The sequence below is a fragment of the Tachypleus tridentatus genome, chromosome 1 (assembly GCF_004210375.1).
Source record: "Tachypleus tridentatus isolate NWPU-2018 chromosome 1, ASM421037v1, whole genome shotgun sequence".
In the NCBI taxonomy this organism is placed as follows: Eukaryota; Metazoa; Arthropoda; class Merostomata; order Xiphosura; family Limulidae; genus Tachypleus; species Tachypleus tridentatus.
Genome location: NC_134825.1, coordinates 94850950 through 94874004, shown reverse-complemented (window position 1 = coordinate 94874004; position 23055 = coordinate 94850950). Strand labels below are relative to the sequence as shown.

General features: G+C 32.0%; 1 protein-coding gene across 9 annotated transcripts in view; it reads right to left on the bottom strand.

Moving 5' to 3' along the window:
- Positions 1 to 1199: 1199 nt before the first annotated feature.
- The window catches only part of LOC143255912 (calmegin-like), a 59618-nt gene continuing 37762 nt past the window's right edge, over positions 1200 to 23055 (bottom strand). For all 9 annotated transcript variants that reach the window (XM_076512380.1, XM_076512361.1, XM_076512396.1 and 6 more), the window contains 8 exons: positions 21805 to 21918; positions 21018 to 21058; positions 18403 to 18512; positions 10021 to 10095; positions 8849 to 8989; positions 6998 to 7129; positions 5245 to 5481; positions 1200 to 2527 (listed from right to left, as the gene is read on the bottom strand). In XM_076512380.1, coding sequence (XP_076368495.1) covers positions 2456 to 2527; positions 5245 to 5481; positions 6998 to 7129; positions 8849 to 8989; positions 10021 to 10095; positions 18403 to 18512; positions 21018 to 21058; positions 21805 to 21918 — 922 coding nt within the window. In that variant the 3' untranslated portion in view covers positions 1200 to 2455. The remainder of the gene's footprint in view (positions 2528 to 5244; positions 5482 to 6997; positions 7130 to 8848; positions 8990 to 10020; positions 10096 to 18402; positions 18513 to 21017; positions 21059 to 21804; positions 21919 to 23055) is intronic.

Sequence of the window (23055 nt, the reverse complement as noted above, 5' to 3'; positions counted from 1 at the left end):
TTGTCAAATTCAGTTTGAAATTAACCTGTCTCTGGCTCCTCTTTATTTAATTTACTCGGTTGAACTTTGTCTTTCTTTAAACAAATTGATATCTGTTTTATCAATCTTAACTCTGTATAATTTGTTAATCTTTATCGGCATTCCTTTGCTGCTTAATTAGCATTTACAATTTATATGCTACATATAACATGACTACAAGACGAACAAATTATTTGTTTATAGCTAACTGCTCAACGTGATAAGAATATCTTTGTCTTTCTTGGACTAATGGAAAGTATTTGTTTCACATCTGGTTCGCTCACATCAAAAGCTTCCGAGATGAGCTACGTTCTTGACTGTGTCAAAAGCTTGGAGCGTGAAGCCTGCTTACGTTACTTCCAAGTCATTTGACTGTTCTTAGGTTTATTGTTACAATGTTAACACCTGGAGCTGATGATGTGTCTAAAACAACAGTCCTTATTTTATTGCATGCTATTTACAACACAAAGTTGCTAAACTTGTAAAATTTCCAGGTTTCAGAAGGTATACTCTTCCTTGGGAATATTAAAAGCCTACCTGAATTTTTAACAAAATCTATATTTTGTTGTTGTTACATACATATATCACGAAATAGTTATCAAGTCGAAAGTTGATCTACTTTATGTTTACTAGTAGCAACAAAAAAATATATGCAAAAAGATTCGAAAAATAATTAAAATTTTGGTAATTAAGTTAGCAAAGAATTATTGATATCTACTCTTATAATGTTTCTTTATTATATATATTGGTGGAAGCATTTAGATATTTGGTTTCAATTACGAGATCTTTTTCTCAAGTTGAAAAATAAATTGTAATACTTTCACTTATTACAAAGAGGCTGGAAATTGTAAACCTGCTTTCATAGGTTAATACAATGTGCAATTTTTCACAGTATGAAACTGTCTAAATCTGAGATTTTTTAAACATGCTATTCACACGTTTTAAAGCTGCAACTTAAAACTTTGTGTTCCTTATTAAATACTTTTGACAAATATTTGCTGAAAATTACTGCAAATTACTTTCTCCTCTTACTAACTGTTCCTTGTGAAAACATGGTTAAGTTTTCATGTAGGAGAACTTAAAGAATGAACCTGAAAATGCACCAAAATATTTATGGTGATAAATAGTGACCAAATGTTACCTGTACTTCTTCATTCCTAAAGAAGATCCAAAACATATAATTAGAATTTTGACCTTTTATTGACTAGTGCCTGCTACACAATCTCCCAAATCAGTGATACAGCTATCCATTACTACAAAAGCTGACTGAAATTACTGATAGTAAACTTGATAATGTAGCAATAACAAGTATGTGAAACTAATTTGAATTATAATTTATTACATGCATAACAAAATATCCAACTATTCTTGTCACATGTTCTAATCTAATTAAACTGAGCAACATTAGATTTTGCACAATATACAGTTGATAAATATTAAATTTTCAAACAAATAAAAACAGTTGTAAAATTCAGGTTACTAACTTAAAACTTTATAAAATTTAGTTTCCGTTTCAATAAATAATATACACAAAAAAGGAACACTAAATAACTAATAATTTACATGCTATAATTATAATAGATCTCTAATAACACCTTGTAATAAAATTTAAGTGCTGTATAAATACTTTATAAATTCCCTGAATTGTCTCTAGCACACTTTGAATTGTCAAATGCAAAAATAAAAATCCTTGAAGTTACAACTATAAATATTAAAAGCAAATCATTTAACTACATTATCTGGTGAAAATTTTCCTAAATTTTCAAAATTGTTTCTAAATTGCAATATGAAATAATAATTTCATCAGGCTGCTCTAATGCAGTGGCTTTCAAACTTTGTCATAGTGAACCTTCCTATAGGAAAGAATAAGCAGGTGGCTCTCCCTACAGTTTACAACTTGAGAGATTGCATGGCAAACTCACATAACTAAGTCTGATCTATCATGGTTATTGTGGATTGTTACTCGGCAAAATATACAAGTTATTCCTAATATTTTTGTTTGAGCTATTTTTTTCAATTTTTAGGTCATTAAAACTCTTAAAAAAAACGAAAAAAAATTGCCACACAGTAGCTAGGGAGGTGCATTGCATACTTTGAAAACCACTGATTTAATGTGTTCTTAAAAAATTAACATCTAATTCAAGTAAAAGCAGAGAATATCAGTTACAGGTTTGACATTTTGCATGCATTAATAACAATGTACATCCTAAGAAACACTGAAAAAAGCAATTACACCTTGTGAACACCATTACATCTTAAATATAATAAAAAACATTTAAAATAAATATGTAAAATTGACTCAAACAGGTCCTCCATCAAGTTTCAAGCTTTACATACATCAGCATTTCCTTGCAATTAATATGTGACTAGGCACTTATTTTTCTGGTCTGAATCCTGCAACAAATGCCCTCTTCCTTTCATTAAAAGTAACTAATGTTTATTCTCTTCGAGTTATTCTCCGTCTTGGTGACAGTCTCACATCACCACCTCCTAGCCCATCAATATTTTCCTGTAAAGATGTAATATTCAATCTTTAAGCATCACAGTGTGCCATAATAATAATTATATAAAGATCCGTTTTCTTAAAAATTAGAGGTTGGTTGTGTTACAATTTGTTCAAGCAAAAACCATAAAACTATCAGAGTAAATGTGAATTTACCATCACTATACTTTCTAGTCTAACTCCAAAAAGCCGAAATCTATATTCAAATTTGTTTCCCTAATACAAATATTACAGTAAACATACAAAATCTGAGTTGTAACTGTTTAAATCTAACAGTATAATTTTACAAGCAGCAAGAGAGCTTCACCTGTATTTACTTCTATATAAATATTCTTACATAATAATAAAACTTCAGAATTTCAGAAAACAGCTCAAATACTATCAATGACAAGTGTTTAGTACTTTAATTTATAATTTGAACATGAAACAAACATTTATCTTGAAATCACAGACTGTAATACTTCCAAGGTCATTGAAAGTTTCATAATTAAAAACTATTAAATTTATTAGAACTAGCCCAAATTAGTTCAGTCTATAAACTTTATTTACAGCTTTCAACATAATAGTTTACAACTGTTAGATTTATAACAAATGGACATACATAAATTATTGCTTTAATTATACAGAACAGATACTGACAAATTATTTTGCTTATGGATTCAAAAAAGAGCTTGCACATGTAAGCATCAAGAAAAGTGGAACTACTTTAACACGTGTGCTAGATTAAATGCAGAGCTAATGTCTAAATGTTTTAAATGATGAAACCAAACATGAATGTCATGAATACAAAACAGGCAATTGTTTGACAAATTTCCCTTATTCATTTTTGATAAACCAGGTGAGTTTCAAAGACAGTATTGTCTTTATAACTAATTTTCTAAAACAGATGCTGGAAGCATCATATCACTCAACATTAAATATCTCATGGGGACATATTTGCTTTATATGATGAAGTTCCTTTGTTCTATTATATCTTAACAGGTCTAAAAACAACTTATATCTACAATGTTTTTGACAAAGAGACAATAATTATTAACTATTTCTTATCTAGAAGGTGTTATTAATATTTCTTGACTTTTATCCTTTTCATAGTGGAAGTTCTTAGTTTTGACTTAAAAATAATTCATATAATTTGATTTAGTTTTTTATACTTTTTATGCCATGAAATTTCCAAAATTTTGTTATGATGCTTTTTGGAAAAAACAACATTAGAAAAAGTTCTTAGATTTTAGCTTCTTTGATCAACATCTTTCTTTTGATACTTTATTAACTGCAATAGTCACCACTTCCAAAAACTATAAATTATGAAATAAAAAAAAGTATAAACTAACAAAAGTTCATCAATCACCTACAACCTGGCCTTTCAAAATGACAAAGTGATGCTAGATCACGTTTTTGATTAAGAACAATTAATGTGAAATAAATATAATTTCTTTTCAATAAATATATTGTTCATTTCTATTTACTTGCACTGCTTAAAAATAATACACTTTACAACAATAAACAATAAATAAGAATTTGTGTCATTGGAATATTTTGTCATCCCTACCTAAATCATTAAACCTTGCTAAGTTTACATCGTATCTTGTGATAAAAGACAACTTCCATAACTCTCAAACTAAAATTAAGATGCACACACACACAAAATGTTCAGAATGAAAAGATCATCTATTGCAGTTTGTTCTTAACCCTTGTAAACTTTCAATTATATTTTGTTTTTCTCCTTTGTAGAAGTTAGTTTTTGTCATTTTCCTACAAAACTTCAACCTAATCTACATTACAACTCACATAATCTACTCTATTCAATGGTATTTAAACTATGCTTGTAGCTATTATCAAAGCTAATAGAATAAAATAGTAAAATAGAATGTACTAATAAAATGCAATCAGTGAAAGATTGTAAATGACCTTTCTAATAATACACTGTAATGAAATTTAAATGCTGTATAAATACAATAAAAATCTTTGAAGTTACAAGCATAAATATTACAAGTAAATCATTTAACTACACAATCTGATGGAAAATCTCAAATTTTCAATTGTTTTTCTAAATTTCAGTATAAAATAACAACAATTTAATCAGATTGCTCTAATGCAGTGGTTCCCCACCTTTGTCATAGTGAACCTTCCTGCAGGAAAGAAAAAGCAGGTGGCTCTCCCTATAGTTTAGAACTTGAGAGAAAGCATGGCAAATCCACAAGTTACATTATTGGTACTTTATAATTTCTTAACAAATATAAACCTACATTTTAGTGTAAGCACAAAAATTATAAAAAATGTCAGTTGTGCAGAAATACAAGTCTGAACATCTAAAACCTTTTTTTCTGTGAATGACATTAAATAAATTTATAAGATAAAAAGTTTAAGTTAAACATTATTGAAATACAGTTATAAGTATTATTTTTACTTAAGATTTTTAAATTTGATATGCAGTTATGCACTTGTAAAAATAAATAAATGCATTCACATTATTTTTCCACAGCAACCCATTAAACATGCATACAAAGATAAAAGCATATTTAAACCATCATTCTAAGTAAAACCGAAAGCTTAAATATGCATTTTTATTTAATCATTTATTTTAGAGTTTTACTGGAAACCTGCAACTTCAACATCTGAGGATGGAAATGGAGCAAATTAAAAAAAAAGAAGGGGAAACATTAATTAATATTGTAAAGTTCACATGTAGCTTTATCACAATCTAACATTTTAGTAACATTTACCACACTTTCTTCTCCTGCCTTTCCTAGTTCAGCTTCTTCAACTTCTTGTTCCTTTCTTTCACCTTCTTCCTCTTGACTACTTTCTTTTTTCTTCTGACTTAGATGATCTTCATCTTTCTTGGTCTTTTCTTTACTATCAACCTTCGTCCAAGGGTTTCTCATATGGGCTTTTGGTTTTACATCTGGAAGAACCTCATCAGTTTTCTTAGCTCTGGCTCTCTGTTCTTCTTCCTTTCTCTAATAATCAAATATAAGAATGTAAAAAATACATTTGAATCAATTAAAAGCACAGTACAAAAAATATACAAATAAACTTAACTTTGTAATTGATATCATTGGGTTACTATCATGCTTACTACCAAACATACACAGTGAATGATAAGTTAGAGGGACTATCAGATTAAACAAACAGGACATAAGCTTTATTACTGTTCTTAATTTGTTTGCTTAACAATTTACAATTTAGGAATAAACTGATGTTATCTTAACTTCTTGAAACTCTTCTACAACTTGTGTAAATTGCCACTTTTTTTATTTCTATGCAATCGTTATGTACTTATAATTAATTGTATTAACTTTCTATACATATATATATACTAGTAGATACAATTCATACTATTAAACAGTAATTTTCCTAAAAAAGTGATGAATAAATATAAAATGTGCCAATAGAGCACATGTGCAATTTGATTGTTTAGTTGACTACTTACAGTCTTTTGTTATTCTATGCATTAATTCAATATCAAAAATTGAAATGAATTTATTTTTAAGCAAAGACTGACTAACTGTAATGCACTTTCAGCAAAAATGTTTGACTTTTGATGAAATGGGGCATGCAGCACAGTAGAGCACTCAGGTTTATCAAGTAGCCATGGGGATATTACCAGTGGATGCCACAGTTCTCTATCAATTTACTAAACACCAGAAAAGACTGCTATCAAATTAAACACTTTATTGAAAACTGTCATTTCTATAAGAAATGTCAAAGGGGACATATTCATTGCAATTAAAATAAATTTATTTGACATGCTACAATAAAATCATTCATTTATATAATACTGACATGAAAAAACACAACTAAAAACATACGTTAAACATGTTCCTCTTGGTTTTTTATTTTCATGCTCCTATCTGCAAATTTTTCCTTTCAATCAACTGACAAAGGAGGTCCTATTTATTTTTGAAATTCTCCCACAAAAAAAAATTATATTTACTCATAGTAATTTTTATCTCAATTGACCATTGACCACGTATGAAGACTAGTGGATCAATGTTGATATCAACATGAAATTTTAGAAATTGCAAAAATTAATAATTTTCCTTCAGTACACTCTCAAAAAGAAGCATTTTACAATGTGATTCTTTTTTCTATTGTTAACTTTTCAGGAAACATAGTGTGATAGATGGACATTTGGCTATTATATAGATACATATATAGACAGACACATTAAAATAATAAAACACACTTTTTGTAACAAATATCCTATAATCCTACTAAACTCTTCCAAGAAAAACATTTACAATTAACTAATACTGAATTTCTTCACCAGTTAAAGCTTCAAGAATAATTTTTTTTTTAATTAAGCAAATACTACATCCAGTATCCTATCTCAGTTTTGAAGACAAACATTTTTACATGTACAATATTTACCATACAGTATATTTTATAAGCTAGATTAAAATAAATTTTCCAATTAATATCCATAAAATTAGACACTAGGATAAAATGTTCTCTAAAAGTAATACACGTTACCTTGCTAGTTGGAGAGGTTGTACAACAGAAACCAATAAAGAGGATGACAGGAATACCAATAACTAGAACATACACTATCCACAGTAAAGGCTGCTTGTTGGAGTACTTTATAAGGCGAACTAACAAGTTGTCCTAAAAAAAGTTAAGCCAACATACATGAAAATATAATTGAACCAAGAAAAGGTTGAGAAGAATGTGTACTTAAACTGAAATTAATAAAGCCAGAAAAAAAAATAGATATTGTCTTTAAATTCCTGTAAGGAAAAAAATTATTGCTAATTTAAATTAAATACCATAAAAAATGAATAAATTAATCATAGGATATAAGGAAATGCATCTAAACACAATTTTCATATTTATAAAAATAAATCTCTAATTTAAGTAAGTGTTATCTGGAAAACTATTCTTAATGTATTTATCTTGCATTTCTACAAATTGTACATCAAGGTAAACATACTTGTACTGGAATCATCAGTTGATTCAACAAAACATTCTCAATATCATACTTTTCTAGAAAGATTACATCATAGCCAAAAACAATTGTATTTTCCAATAGTTGTCATAAAGTTAGTTCTGAATAACATGTTATACAAACAGCAAAATGTCAAACACAACACAATTATACATACATCAAACAGCCTAAAGTTTCAATTTACACATGTATATATTTATGGATTTGTTTTCTGAGAGAAACACGCTGTGTGTGTGTGCGTGTGGATTCCAAGTTAACTACAACTGAAACTCAAAAGCTAGAAGCTACATCAGAATTTCAACAGCATTTAATAATTCTAGAGACTTAAATCATGTGAGGTTTCCTTTAAATTACTACTTTAAGCTGCCTATGGACAATGACTCACTTTCTAATATTTATAGAAGCACAAATTAAAAATTTCCTACCTACAGGTAAGACAATCTGAAGAATTAATGATTTACTGTTTACAGGCAAGATAACCTGGACAATTAACAACGTACTGTCTGTATGCAAAATAATCTGAAGAACTAATAATTTATCATTTGCAGGTAGAGTACTCTGAACAGAGATAACCTTTTAACGTAGCACACACAGCACTACTTAAATGTGCCAAACTTTCTAAGTTTAATTTATCAACAAGGCATTTGCAATTGGAAGTTTTCAGTACACAAATTTTTTTCTACCAAAAGACATTCTCACCAAACAACAAATATTCAAAGTGAATTTAAAGATTAATTATTTAATCATTAACCCTTAAACAACAGGAACATTGTAGGTTGCAGCACCAATTGATGATGACCACCATTTAAGGGCTAAATGTTTGTCTGAAAGATATGTATATATATAGTAGTTTAAATTTAAATGGCTTTTCACTAATTGCAACTTACTTTTTTTTGTACTTGTCTTGACATTATTGGTACTGTACATTTCTATTTAAAACTGAAAACATATACATTTTCCAACATTATTTTTGTAAAATAGTACATATGAATCTCAGGACAAATTCTACATTTCCCTACAAATAAAATTCTACTGTTGAACAATGGAAAATGCAGTTGTATACTCTTGCCTGTGTATACCAATTTATTTAGCTGACAAGTGACATACAATCTTTAAAATATCACTGCATCCAGGGGCTCCAAAATACATACTTGCACCCCCTAAAACAATGAGACCCTAAAATCATTACATCTTCTTTAAAATATGAATACCAATAGCAAAAAATAATATTTGTCCCCAGCTGTAAACAAACATGAAATATAATGACACATTCAAAGCAAACATATTTCTTAACTTTATGCCAATTGCATAAATACACATCTACTTTACTCATTTCAATCAAATTTTTCAATAACTTCTGTCACTTGCTACTAGTTTACCGTTTCTCGATCAGCAATTTCCTTCTTCAATACCCATGTGTCTTCTGCCCACTGCTCAGCTACCACTGGATCATCAGTGATTATAATATTATCAAACATGATGTTATCAGTTATTGACCACAGTTCAAATCCTAGAGCTTCCTACAACAAAACATAGTAATTAGTTAATTAATACCTGTACATACATACATTCAAGCTTTTTTTTAATGTAATTTTTAATGTTGTAAATGAAGATATGTACAAATCACATTGTACATCTTTCAAAACATTTGGGTTTAGACACACAATTTTTGGTGGTAAATTTTCTGTTTCATATGAGATACCTCCAAATGGCTCAGTCTGAAGGTTTATAAATGCTAAAAGATGAATTTCAATGCCTGTTATGGAAACAGCAGAGATGCCAACTATTTCAAATGACTGAGCATAATGATTGTAGATAGAGCCCTTTCCCAGTTTTAGTCCTTTTAATTTGCCAGAAACAAGACAATCTGGTGAACAAGGACTCTTTTTTTTCCATCTTGTTAATGATTGCATTGGTGTTTCTATGCTGCTTGGAAAACAAGAAATACCCATCTACATGAGCACTGATTGGCTGACAAGCACTGATGACGTAACTATGGATTCCCCCATGTACCCAGTATGGAGAGCACTGTACTCAAACTATTGGCATGTGTCGGAGATACAAATATTTTTTATTATTTCAAGCACAACCATGATTATCGCAAGTAGCCATTTGGACTGTCTTTTATTTATTATCAAAATTTATTTGTATCTCACTAGAAATTTTCTTTTCACCCCTTTCAAGCCCTGGGGGAACAATTTATCACTTTATTGTATAGGCCTATATAATATATAATAATTTGGGAGTTGCAACAAGTTGTAATATTTGTCTGTATGAGCGTATAGTTGTAATGTATACACCAAAATCGCAACGATTACGCTCAAGTAGTAACGGTTGGCATCTCTGAAACAGTACAAATAGCCAATTGTGTAGCTTTATACTTGAATACAACATAAAATAGAGAAAACAGTCACAGTATTTTAGATTTTTGAATGCAAGAAAACTAGAATGTGGGCCTGTGTTACCTTATTAAACAGTCACACTACATGACTAAGCTATTCATTATTCATACAATTCAGTAGTCGCATATTGAATCTATAAACAAGCTTACTATTGTTGCCATTTTGTATGGTTCCAAGTCCTCAAAGTAATGTGGATTTGGTATTTTACGAGGCTCCCACTTTCCCTGAGAAAAACATTTAAAAAAAGAAATTAATGAACATGATCTAACTAAAATGTATAATATAAAAATCATTATTTTGCTATTCAGTTAATACAAATGTAGCTACAATCTCACAATATTCTAAAACCACACATTTCAGCATCATATTTTTAAAGTGAACAGCAAGTATTATCACATTTATTAACTATTCTATGATATTATTAAAAATATAAATATCTCTAACATTTTCTGGACTGCTGTGATTTTGTGTATATCCAAAATTTTTTACTTCTCACATGAGGAAATACTTAAACAAATAGCCTGTTAGTTAAAAGCTGCCCAATTAGCAAACTCCAAGTTATGGGATTTAAACTCATCACAAAACATGCTTGCCTTTTCAGCACTCAAGGTATTGTAATGTGAAGGTCAATTCCATTTTGAGATGCTTACCAAAAGGAAGACAGTCAGTAATACCCTACCACTCATTATCCATGCTAAGATACTGGCTATCACTTTTATAATGCACTCACATATTAAGTGTGGAGAATATTTTATGGTATCATGCATACTTGAACCCTGTTCACCAGCTCTCCAAAACCAGAGTTTTACTACAAGGTCAACTCACTTTCTTACTGGCCAGAAAGTTCCATTTTATGTAACCAATCAGATTCTACGTGATTCATATTCATTAACATATTTCTTTTGAAAGGTTATTTTGCCAACTGCAGCAATCATCACTTTCAGCTATAAACCACACGAAAACACATCGTGTATATTTATATAATCTTTCATGATCACCTATGTCAAACTAGAATACAATATTTTTGCAAAAAACTGACATGATCAAAATTAATTGATATCTCATAAATAGTTTTGTCTCAGTAAATTATAAGTTATTTTCTTTTCTTACATTGTTCAAGTACAATATTCACCAAATAAAAATCTGAGTCAAAGTATTTTGTCATCACCTACCAAACTACATCTGTTTGACCTCATGTGATAAAGTCTACAAGCTGTAAATTTTCCAATCCTTGATGGGTGCCACACCCTACTGCCTATACTTTACCTTGAGATGTACACCATACACATAGTTTGCAGAAGCCAGTGCATATACATGTTTGAAAGAGATCAGTTTACACTTTTTTCCATCAAAGGTTAATTTGTGAGTGTTCTGCAGTTTTCTGTTAATATTCTTGTCTGCTTGATCAACTTTAGCATTTACAATGGTTTCTTACTTAAATATGTTATAGTTAGAGAGGCAGATAAATTATATTTAGGTCTTACTATTACATTTTAGTTAATTATGTATTATTTGTGTTTTAAAAATTATATTTGGAATGTTGAAAGATTTTTTTATAAGTTTAACCTGTCACTTGGATTGTAAAAGTGAATAATCAAGATGGCATCATTCATATGTGCAACGTATTAGAGGAACAAATGTGTGTTAATTATGCAAGTTAAGTATTATCAGTGTATAAAAAAATTAAAGCCCTAAGATAACCACTTTATGTACTGGGCATAAATGATAAAAGACAGAGCTGGAAAATAAAATAAAACAAACTAATTGAAGAGATAAAGTCATGCAATTAACCATATTAAAAAAACCAAGTTTCAAAAGACTTCTACTAAGAGATAAAAGATAATACATATTTTCATTTCTTAATGCTAAATATTTCACTGTAGTGAATGTTGGTGATAACAAATAAAGTTAGTGATATATTAAAGAAAATGCAAAATAAAATATAAATATTTACCTTAAAAAGCTTTTAATATATATTTAGAGATTAAGAAAATGAAATGTCAAAACTGTAGAGTAGTAAATAGTATTTACTAAAAATCACTTTCAAGGTGATCTATTCATTGTCTGACTGCAAATAACTACATTAAGAAAAATTCTTTTTAAATATTAGAAACAGCAGCAAAAATAAAATATTTTTCTGAAAATACAAACTTTCAGGAAAGCTTCTTGTCAAATTTTAAACAATTTATCAATTAGCAATTGATAAAATTGACCATTTGTTGTCACATCATAGAAGAGAGGGAGCAAAATACTGTAATAATAAAATCTCACATGGATTATAATTTATAAATACAAACCTTTGTTTTGGGAGGTGGGTTTGGTGTTTTATGGCTCAAAGCAACTAGACTATCAGCACCAAACATCCGGTAAAAAGTTAAAAGTAAAGTAAAAGTATTAAAATTCATACAAAGTAATCAAGGTAAAACAAAACAAAGTTGAATTTTTGAATTAACACTTAAACAGCATGAAATCCAATTTTCATTTCTAGTGCACAAAAATAAGAAAGAAATTACATTAATACTAGTCTTAAAGGACATTCTGTAGCAAAAGTTGAATGGTTATAACTTGCCAGGATGATTAACAGATAAATACAAACAACAGCATTAGTTACCTGAAGTTGGTCTTTCCAGTCCTGATTTCAAGTTATGTGACGTTATGGCCATGTTCAGAAAGTAGAGTAATAAATGTTATAAAAGACTTTCTGTAGTATAACTGTAATTATTATAACTTGCCAGGATGACTAAAGTGTATGTTCACACATCACCGTTAGTCACCCGAAGTTGGCCTTTCCAGTTCTGGTTTCGAGTTATTTGATGTTATGGCTATTTTCTAATTTCATATCGAACTAGTTGTACTTTAAAAAGGAATCAAAAATAATGTCTAATTTATGAAGTCAAAACTTAAATAGTATTAAAAAGGTCAATGGCCTTTAAAAAAAAAAAAAAACATTTGTAAGGTGGACAGTGTTACCTTTGCCAATGACACTGTCCAACATTATGAGTAAACCTTAGGACAAAACATGTTTAAAACGGTGCCGTCACTGAGAGTCATAACAGCAGCAAGACAGTAAAATGTGGCTTATTGTGACCTGAGTGTCACACAAACAACACATTGGCGCACGAGTTCAAGATAGAAGAAAACAATGAGTTAAAAAATTGTGACCAACTGTTGTCTAGTAAGGACAACTTCCTCTTTCTGATTCTTGTGGAAACAAGATGCCCAAAGTCCATTAAAAGGTTTTAATTGGAAAAGCTTGTTTCCATGTTGATCACTCCAAGTCGACTGACAACTGGCACAGAGCCGAGTCTTGAATACAGGACCATAGTCCATGTAAAGAACAGGCACAGCACTGATAGCGCCAGAGTAGGCAGACTTAGCTGTGGTGTCGGCAAGCTCATTCCCAGGAATACCAACATGGCCTGGTATCCAAAAGAACTGGATAGAAGTAGATGTTAAAGAAAAATGGGCCAGTCAGTTTTAAATATCAACAAGAATAGGGTGAGAATTGACGTGAAGCAATTCCAGGGCTAACAGAGAGCTAAGTGAATCAGTATAAATAGTACAGTTTGTGTACTATATACCTTCTATGTGATCCAGGGCAAGAGAAATGGCATACAATTCAGCTGTGATCACAGCAACTGCAGAGGGGATTCTGTATGCAACAACCGAATCACAGCAAACAATGGCAGAGCCCACAAAGTCATCTGATTTTGAACCATCTGTATAAATGGGAATGGCAGGATGGTTCAAAAGATGTTCGGTAAATAGAAGGCAATACTTCCAATCAGAAGTATCTGTCTTCTTCAGATGGCTTAAAGAAACATCACATTTGGGGATAGTAATTAGTCATGGTAGGATGAGCTGATCTGTGGATACCACTGTCATCCAAAAATAGACCCAATTCATCCAACTGCACCTGGAGACAAAAATTAAAAGGAACAGTGGCAGATCATCTGTTATGAAAAATTGTGGCCCACTAAGGAAGGAAAACACAACCTCATGTGGGTTCTGTGGTGAAGATCAAAATTTTGAAGCATACATTAAAGACAGTTGCAAACGATGAAGGTGTAGAGGTGTGGGTTCATGGAACTCCATGCACAAACTCTGGAAGGCCCCTGTGCAGAGCCAAAGCCCATGATGGTGAGCAGAGTCCAAGGCTGAAGTCCTGGCAGAGCCATAGACCAGATACTCATAGTCTAGTTTTGATAGAATAAGGGCATGATAGATTTTTAGCATGGAGCATTGATCTGCCCCCAAGAGGTGGAAGTGAGGACAGAGAGGATGTTCAGTGCCCTTGTATACTTGACATGTAGCTGCTTGATGTGTGGAATAAAGCCCATCTTACAGTCAAGTATAAGCCTGAAGAACTTTGCCTCATGGACCACAGGAAGCACAGCTTCACCTATATGGAGTTCAGGATCAGGGTGAGTACCCTATTGATGGCAAAAGTGCATGCAAACAGTTTTGAAGAGAGAAAGGTTGAAATCACTTGCTGTTGTCCACGTCAGTAAATGAATGTAGCTGCTGCTCAATATACCTCATATTTTACGACTGACCCGAGATATGTAAGTCGTCAACAAAGAGATCATTTGCCACTGTAGGGGTAGTTGTCCACTGACACCATTAATTTTTATAACGAAGAGTGTGATACTCAAGACACAGCCTTGAGGGACTTCAGGTTCCTGTGGGAAAGAATGGGAAAGTGTCAAAACCACACAGACCTGGAATCACTGATTCATTAAAAAATGTTCAATAAAAATCGGTAAATTGTCACACAACCCATAACAGTGAATGACTCATAAGATACCATATCTCCACATTGTATCATAAGCTTTCTCAAGGTCAAAAAATACAGAAACAAGATATTGTCGTTTGAGAAAGGTTACCCTGATTGATTTTTCAAGTCAAATCAGGTGGTCCATGGTGAAGCAGTCTTCAGAACCCACACTGAGTGGGTGAGAGGAGGTTGTTTGATTTGAGGAACCAAACAAGACGAGCATTAATCATCCTCTCTTAGATCTTACACAGACAGCTCGTCAAAGCAACTGGACGGTAGTTCAAAGGAATCTTGGGATCCTTCCTAGGTTTAGGAAAAAAAAGTACAGTAGTGTGGTGCCAAGCATCAGAAAAAAACATTCTCCTGCTAGATCCGGTTAAAAACAATTAGAAGAATAGCAAGAGAGAGGCAGGAGAGAGATGGCACACCATCTGAATGAATATCATCAGGTCAGACCAATGTACTGCCAGACTTATGAACAGTATGTTTAAGTTCCACCAGTGTAAGGGAATGATTATAGTCATAGAGATGATCAGCCTGAAAGGAAAAAGGCAATTGTTTTGCCCACGTTTTGATGGCTAAAAAGATGGGGAATGAAGCAGAAGTGCTAGATGCATGAGTAAAGATTTTGCCAAGAGTATTGGCAATGCTCTGGGTATTAGCAACTTCCTGGCCATCAGAGAACAAGAATGAAAGGAGGACAGAAGGATACTGGCCACTAATCTTTCAAATTTTGTCCCATATGACTTTGGAACTGGTAATAGAAGAAATGCTCGAGGTGTATTTAATCCAAGATTCCTTCTGGCTTTGATGTCTGACCTGCCAAGCATGTGCATGGGCCTGCTGAAATCCAATGCAGTTTAAAAGTGTAAAATATCTACGAAAGGTATCCCAAGCCTATTTTTGAGCTTTTCTTGTCATGTGGCAGGCAAGATTTCACCAAGGACAAGGATAATGTTGGAAACATGTCAAGGTTTTAAGAATACACTGAGTAGCTGCATGGACATTACAGTCAGTTACTGCTTCCACACAGTCATCTATTGATGGCAGGATCAAGTTCCGAGAGAGTGGTGACAGAAGGCCAGTTAGCCTGGTTCAACCTCCATGGAGGCACACAGATCAGATGGCACTGACTACACCCAGCCTCTTTCAAAATGATAGGAAAAAAATCACTGTCCCGTGGATTACCATCAACTCTTGAAGAAAAGTGAGTGAAAAGTGAATGGGAGTAGATAGAAAGATCTACAGCAGTAAAAGACTGACTAGGTTCATGAAAATAAGTATAAGAACCAGTATTGAAGAGAGAGAGACGTTGTGATCCGAGAGCACATGCTTCATAGCACAACCCCTCCCATCAATACTAGCATCACTCTAAAGAGGATTATGTCCACAAGAGTCCCCCAATAGTAAAAAAGGGAGATTGTAACTGCTCAATAAGGGCATCAAGCTCTGCCTGATTATAGATCTCTTCAGGAGGGAGGTAGAGAGAACAAATAGAGATGGAACGACCCAAGAAAACATGGATGGCTACAGCCTCCAAGGTTATATCAAATGACAAGGACAGGGTGGGCTATGCTGATCAACCAGCAATGCCACCCCACAAAGCACTCATTCATCCATCATGACCTGTTGTTGGTATATAAGGAAAATTGATGAAGAGTGACTGTATCAGCAGATTTGAGAAAGATTTCATAAAGAGAGGCACAGGGGATGGTAAGAATCAATCATATCCTTAATGTCATCTAAATTTGATTGAAAACCTTGACAGTTCAACTGGAACAAAGTGGCCATTGTCATTTACGTGGAGGACAATGTGGTGGGGAGATCTGTTTCAAACCATGGTTCTTTTTCTTCATTGAACAAAGATCCATCAATCTCCATGGATTTTGCCCTGGGTTGAGTAGGCAGGTCTCTGTCTGTGGACAAAGATTCCAATGACTGAGGGTGTGAATGAATGGTCGATTTACTTTTTGGGGCTGCAGAATAGGATGGACCCGAGGAAGCATTTGAACCAGAAGTAAGTGAAACTGGACAGTTACTGGAAAGAGTGGAAGGGACAGAAATGGAAGTATCATTTTTTAATTAGGGATGGCACAAGATTCTTAAGGTTTTCTGCAAACAGCTCTGTTAGAGGCATGGAAAGATCTGTCTGCACTCTCACTATAGCAGTGAAATGGAGTTGGGGACAATAATTTCAGAGCCTTTGAATAAGTGGTATTATTAACAGTCTTTAAGTGTTGCACCTCTTTCTCTTCTACCCATTTAGGGCAAGAAATAAAGAAAGAGGGGTGTGGGCCACTACAGTTAACACAGTATGGTCCCAGGTTGCACTTGTTAGCACCATGGTCTTTACCACCACTACAAGCACATACCATAGAACCACGACATGATGTTTTTGAGTGACCAAACTGCTAACACTGGAAAATTCTGCAAGGGTTAGGCATGTAAGGCCATACCTTGCAGTTCAGTTAACCTGCTCTGACTATGGCAGGAAAACGAGGTGATGTAAATGTTAGTGTCAGAACATTGGTAGGTTCCATACTTCTGTCTTTACAGATGAAGATTCAACATACCGTAGTAAAGCATTGGCTGGAGAAACCAGCAAGAATTTCCGACTCGGGAATGTTCTGTAAATCCCTCTCAACTATAACTCCTCTGGAAGAGTTCAAAGTCACACGAATTAACCTCAATGGGTATATTCCCAATGGGTTTTCATTTCAAGAATAATTTGGTGTGCTGTGGCCTCCAGAGCACAACATCTTTCCTGCCTTTCAGGAGCCAGCAAATCCCTCTAATTCCTTCTCAATGAAAAAGGGAGACATCTGCCCTAATGATTTCTCAGATAAGGAATGGAGAATCAGAAATTAGGGTGTAAAATGTGGCTGTAATGTTGACTGTACAACAGAGTTGTCCATGCGTGGTTGTTTTCCAATGATCTCTTCCCACCACGGAGCCCTACAAGGAGACACACTACATTGCCAAACAAGGACACTGCAGCAATGCCAGGGTTTCATGAGCACTATACCCAAACACGAGCATCAGATACAATGTCCACAACACCTGTTCAGAACATCCAACGCTGGTATTTGGCTGAGACTAGCCCAAGTAAACCAGCCGACTGACCCTAGAGGGGCCACCCCAAGGCTGCCCATCTATAGGAATTCAAGACCAAAGTGGTATGTTAGAGTTGGACCCCTCAACCACCAGAATCATCTCTTCCCCTTCATTGGTCACCATGCATGGCAAACCCATGGGTGGATGTTTAGATCCCAGAGGAGGTAAACTGAATGAACAGAACATTCCCTGAAAGGTCCCCTCACCACATACAGGAATCCATACAGAGGAGTTGTTTTGGGATGGTCAGAAAATTCAAAAAAGAATCTACAAATAAGTTGTTTACAGGTAAAGCTTCTAGAAGCTACACAGAAATGTAAGTTTAACACAATTATTTTTCTTTTTAAATCACATTAAATAAATACCATAAAATGATAAAATATTAACTTATCACATATTTCAGCTTGAAATTGTTAAAAGAAAATTGTTATATTTACTTAATTTTCTAAATCTTATATGGAAGTGTGCATATGTCACCCAAGAAATTGTGTTGTGAAGTGTGCATATGGCACGTGAGAACAGCATGCAAAATAATCACAATGTATTTATAGAGCCATCAACAAACCTTCACACTTGTGAAACACAGTTTCAAAATAGCTTACATTTATATTGGTATAAGAGTAATTACCTAAAACAATACCTTATAATTTGGATTATTAATCATGGGAGGCTTCCATTTCCCTTTATACTCAGGGTTATCAATCATTGGAGGCTTCCATTCTCCACAACCTACAATGCATTTAGGATTACCTAAAAACAATTCAATGAAACTATATCATCCTTTTTTTCCTTATTTGTGAAAACAAAAGGACTATAAAACAGGTGTTAAAATACTGGAAATGTTTATATTTTTTTTTATTTAACTAGAAGAAAAATGAAAGAAAGAAAAACTTCTAAAATCTTCCTTCCTTCAAAGAGTAAACAGTCACAAACTCTACCTTTTCATTCACAAATGGCACTGACTTCAAGCTTGGTTTTTTGATTTTAAAAAATTACCATTTCTAATACCTTGTATATTTTGTATTATATTTACTACTTCTATTATTTTATCCTTCTTTATCAAGTATTTCCCCTCTTAACTTGTAATATTTTATTCTTTATTTGTGTAATACTTTATATTTCACTCTGGGATGTAATAATTTTTATGTCCTTTTCATCCAAATTATTAACTGATTCTTATATTTCATTGTTTGTCCAAAATAGTGACTTATGGTTGTCTCTTACCTTTTAGTCACAGTTGAAATTAACTCATTTAATACATTGTGCCATTTTACCATAAAAGCAGCAAATACTCCTACCTCATACTACACTTGCAAAATTATTGACTATTTTTAATATATTATCATAATTCATCCAGAATAAATACTAATTACAAATTTTAATCCTCACTTCATCCAAAATAATGACTATGTCAATTATCTCCTCAATTTTTCTCTAAGTTAATCACTAATTTTAATAGTCTATTGTTCCTTAAATCATATCACATTACTGCTGCTACTGTCTTCTCTTCCTTCATGCAGAATAAGTAGTAATTATTTTCTAGATTTATATGTTCATTTACATACTTATCTCTGATTTAATATTATATTATTCTTCATCATGAGTAAGTAGTAACTTTCTATAATTCTTCATTCTTATAAAATATACTATTTGGACTGTTATCTATCCAAAAGTAATGACCATATTATGTCACTCATTTTTCATCTATGATAGATATTCATGTACTATATTTATTCTTATTTCTAATCCAAAGTAAAGTGATTTGATTATTTAAACTACACCTTTTTATCTGCAACAAAGAGAAGCATTAAAATTAATTTCTTATCACCTTCCATTTAGAACTACTTCTAATTTAAAATCCCTTTACAGAGAATAATTTTCATCAACAGGTAACATCTTAAATTCAGCCATCAGGTGTTAGGGTTTCCTCTCATTCATAGTAAATCTATTTATGTGATATCATATTTCTTGATGACGAGAAACCCACTTGAAATAAAAAATGTATATCAGAATGGGTGGTATGGGTATTAACAATTTTATTGATAAGCAAGAACAACAATTTGACCTAGGAAGGTCAAAACGATGTTCTCTGCTTATCAATAAAAGAGTTAATACCCATAACCAGCCATTCTGAGATATGATGATATTTACTTTCTTTATTCAACTTGAAATGTTATCATCCTGCTTCTTCTCATACTATCTAAACATTGTCTTCTGACAATAGTTTATCTTCTTTTATGTAGAATGAACACAAGTTTTTCCTGTATCAAATATTTAACCTAGTGTTAACAGTTAACCTTCCTCCACACAGTAGCTTTAAGCCTTCTTCTTTCAGGATAATGCAGAAAAAATGTTTAACAAGAATAATTGTTAATGGAATACTATGTAAAATATCTCTGAAGTGAAATAGCTATCATATCTTAATAATAGCAATATAAAAACAACACACTAAATTAAAAACAAATTCACAGATAAAAAATATTGAATATTTGTATTGTATTGTTGGTTTGAATAAATTGAGTTTGATTCATTTAAACATCAAAGCTCAATGAATAGCTTTCACAAGTGTTAACTAATCATCCTCCTTTATAGAAAACAGTTAAAATATTAATGTCTAATACTGAAAATCATACTAAAATCTTAAACTATAAAGTGAATAGACTAATAAGTTTATCCATGCAGATATCCATGTTCCAGTACTAGAGAAATGCGGGATGTTTACTCTCAGCTATTACCTCAACTACATGCACTGTTCATAGTATACAACTGCATGTATATAAACTTAATATCCAAAGTATTTATAATTAATATTTCATTACTTGTGTTCTACTTAATGCAAAATTACAATACAAGTATATAAATTAAGTGGCACTCATACACAAGTGGCATATTAAAAACAAACCTACAACATTGAATTGTTGCACAGTAAAATTAGCTTTATAAGAAAAAGGCACAGCCCTAAAAATATACTTTTTATTGTAATGCTCTATATGCCACCAACATTATGCCTGTGTTTAAAAGAAATCTGACTGGATCCACATGTAATCCCCTCTTCCCAGTTTGGTAATCTTAGGATTAATCCCTTCATCAGCCTGAATGGTATGTTTTCTGCAGAACTATTGCAATCACATAAAAAGTGATTTCAACCCTTCACAAAACATGTGTAGATGATACAAACAAGTACTAAAGCAACAATACATTCTGGCAATATTTCAACTGAGATAATAAAAAACTTTAAACAACAAAGAAACTTACTAATAAAGGGTGCTTCCCACTCTCCATCCACATCATTATCCCTGTGAAACAAAATACTATCTTAATACCCATAGCTCAGAAGATTAAAAAAAACAAAACATGTCACTTATCAGCAGAGTGGTAAGGAGTTTAAAAGTTGTACCTCAAGTGTAAAGCAAACATTTGTGTTAGTGTTAATTAAAGAGCTAATTTTTCTCTACTTTTATTAGATATAAGATAATACTTCTTGTATGTGTAACACCTAACCATAACTTATGTTTCCAACATGCAGTTATGCAGTAAAAATCTTAAAAGCTTTTTGGGAAAAAAATACAAATCTTTTATGGAACCTTTAAAGATACTTACTAAATAATCCTTGAATCCAAAGTCATAATTTTTCAGGTGTAAATGGTAAGTTCAGGTTTTATTATATTTTGAAAATACTACACTTCCACTTACTTATAATAATAATAATAATAATAATAATAATAATAATAAAAAAAAAAATTTAACCACATATACCTTACACTATATCCAAAACTTGAATCTGACCATAATGACCAAAAGATAAAAGAAAAAATTCTGAGAAACTAAAATGACAAATGGTGACTTCACTGAGATCTTTTTATAACAAACTCACACAGTAAGAGTAATACAAAAATGATTTATCATTTATCAATAACTTTATGAAAAAAAGCATTTAAATATAACAACAAAACAGGTTATAACTAAATTCACATTTGGAAAGTTTTATTAATGTTCAAGCTAATAGAAAAGTATTGACTATTATGTGTACACTAACACATACCAATCAGAAGGCTTCCTAGCATCAGGATCTGTGATAAATTCTGGCTCATCTTCTAACCATCCTTTAGGTTTTATAGCAGTGGGATCAGGAATCAGTCTTAGAGCATCTTCATCCCTAACACATTTGATACAAAGTGTTTTAATAATCTATTCCCTTCAAATAAATATTATCATCAACAAATTACTTAAGCATTTCACCACTGTTGTTTTATTTTTATTCAATAATTCTTAACATACTGTATCAATATAGTTTGTGCTTCAGGTAAGTCTTGTACCCACACTGAAGGTAGATACTTGTATGCATAATGAATGCACAAATTCTTACACATTCATTTTCTTTTTGATGAATAATCTTTCTTGACACAAGTTTTGCACTACAGTTAGTTATTATTCAGTTTAACACACTTCCATGTTATTACTATTTCTCCCTGATATTGAAGCAGTCCACTTTAAGGCATGGATCAAGAAGATATGTTGTCATACCTCTAACAGCATATTCCAGTGCTTAGCATAAGAAATTGTGTGTAGCAAGCACAATACTCTCCTTAATCTTAGTTAACAATAAGGTGTATACTGGGAACACTGAAATCCACCTCAAGTCTCAGTCTCTTAACCATCATCCTAAAATTCTCCCATTTCAAGTCTCAATCTTTTAATGATCATTTCATATACTTTAGTATTGATAATGTAAACCTCTACGTAAGTACATTATAAAAGGTCCAAATGTACTAGTTAAAAGACACTCAGATTTGTGTAATAAACATACTATTCTAGTGTAAAATATTTTGTCAATTGGAGCATCTTACCTTAACATAAAAAACCACATTTTAGTTTGTAATGCCTATACTGTTTTCAGGTATCTGTCATTCACTGATGATTTATCTAAATATTTTGATTTCATCTTTTGCATGTTTCATACCTCTAACAGCATATTCCAGTGCTTAGCATAAGAAATTGTGTGTAGCAAGCACAATACTCTCCTTAATCTTAGTTAACAATAAGGTGTATACTGGGAACACTGAAATCCACCTCAAGTCTCAGTCTCTTAACCATCATCCTAAAATTCTCCCATTTCAAGTCTCAATCTTTTAATGATCATTTCATATACTTTAGTATTGATAATGTAAACCTCTACGTAAGTACATTATAAAAGGTCCAAATGTAATAGTTAAAAGACACTCAGATTTGTGTAATAAACATACTATTCTAGTGTAAAATATTTTGTCAATTGGAGCATCTTACCTTAACATAA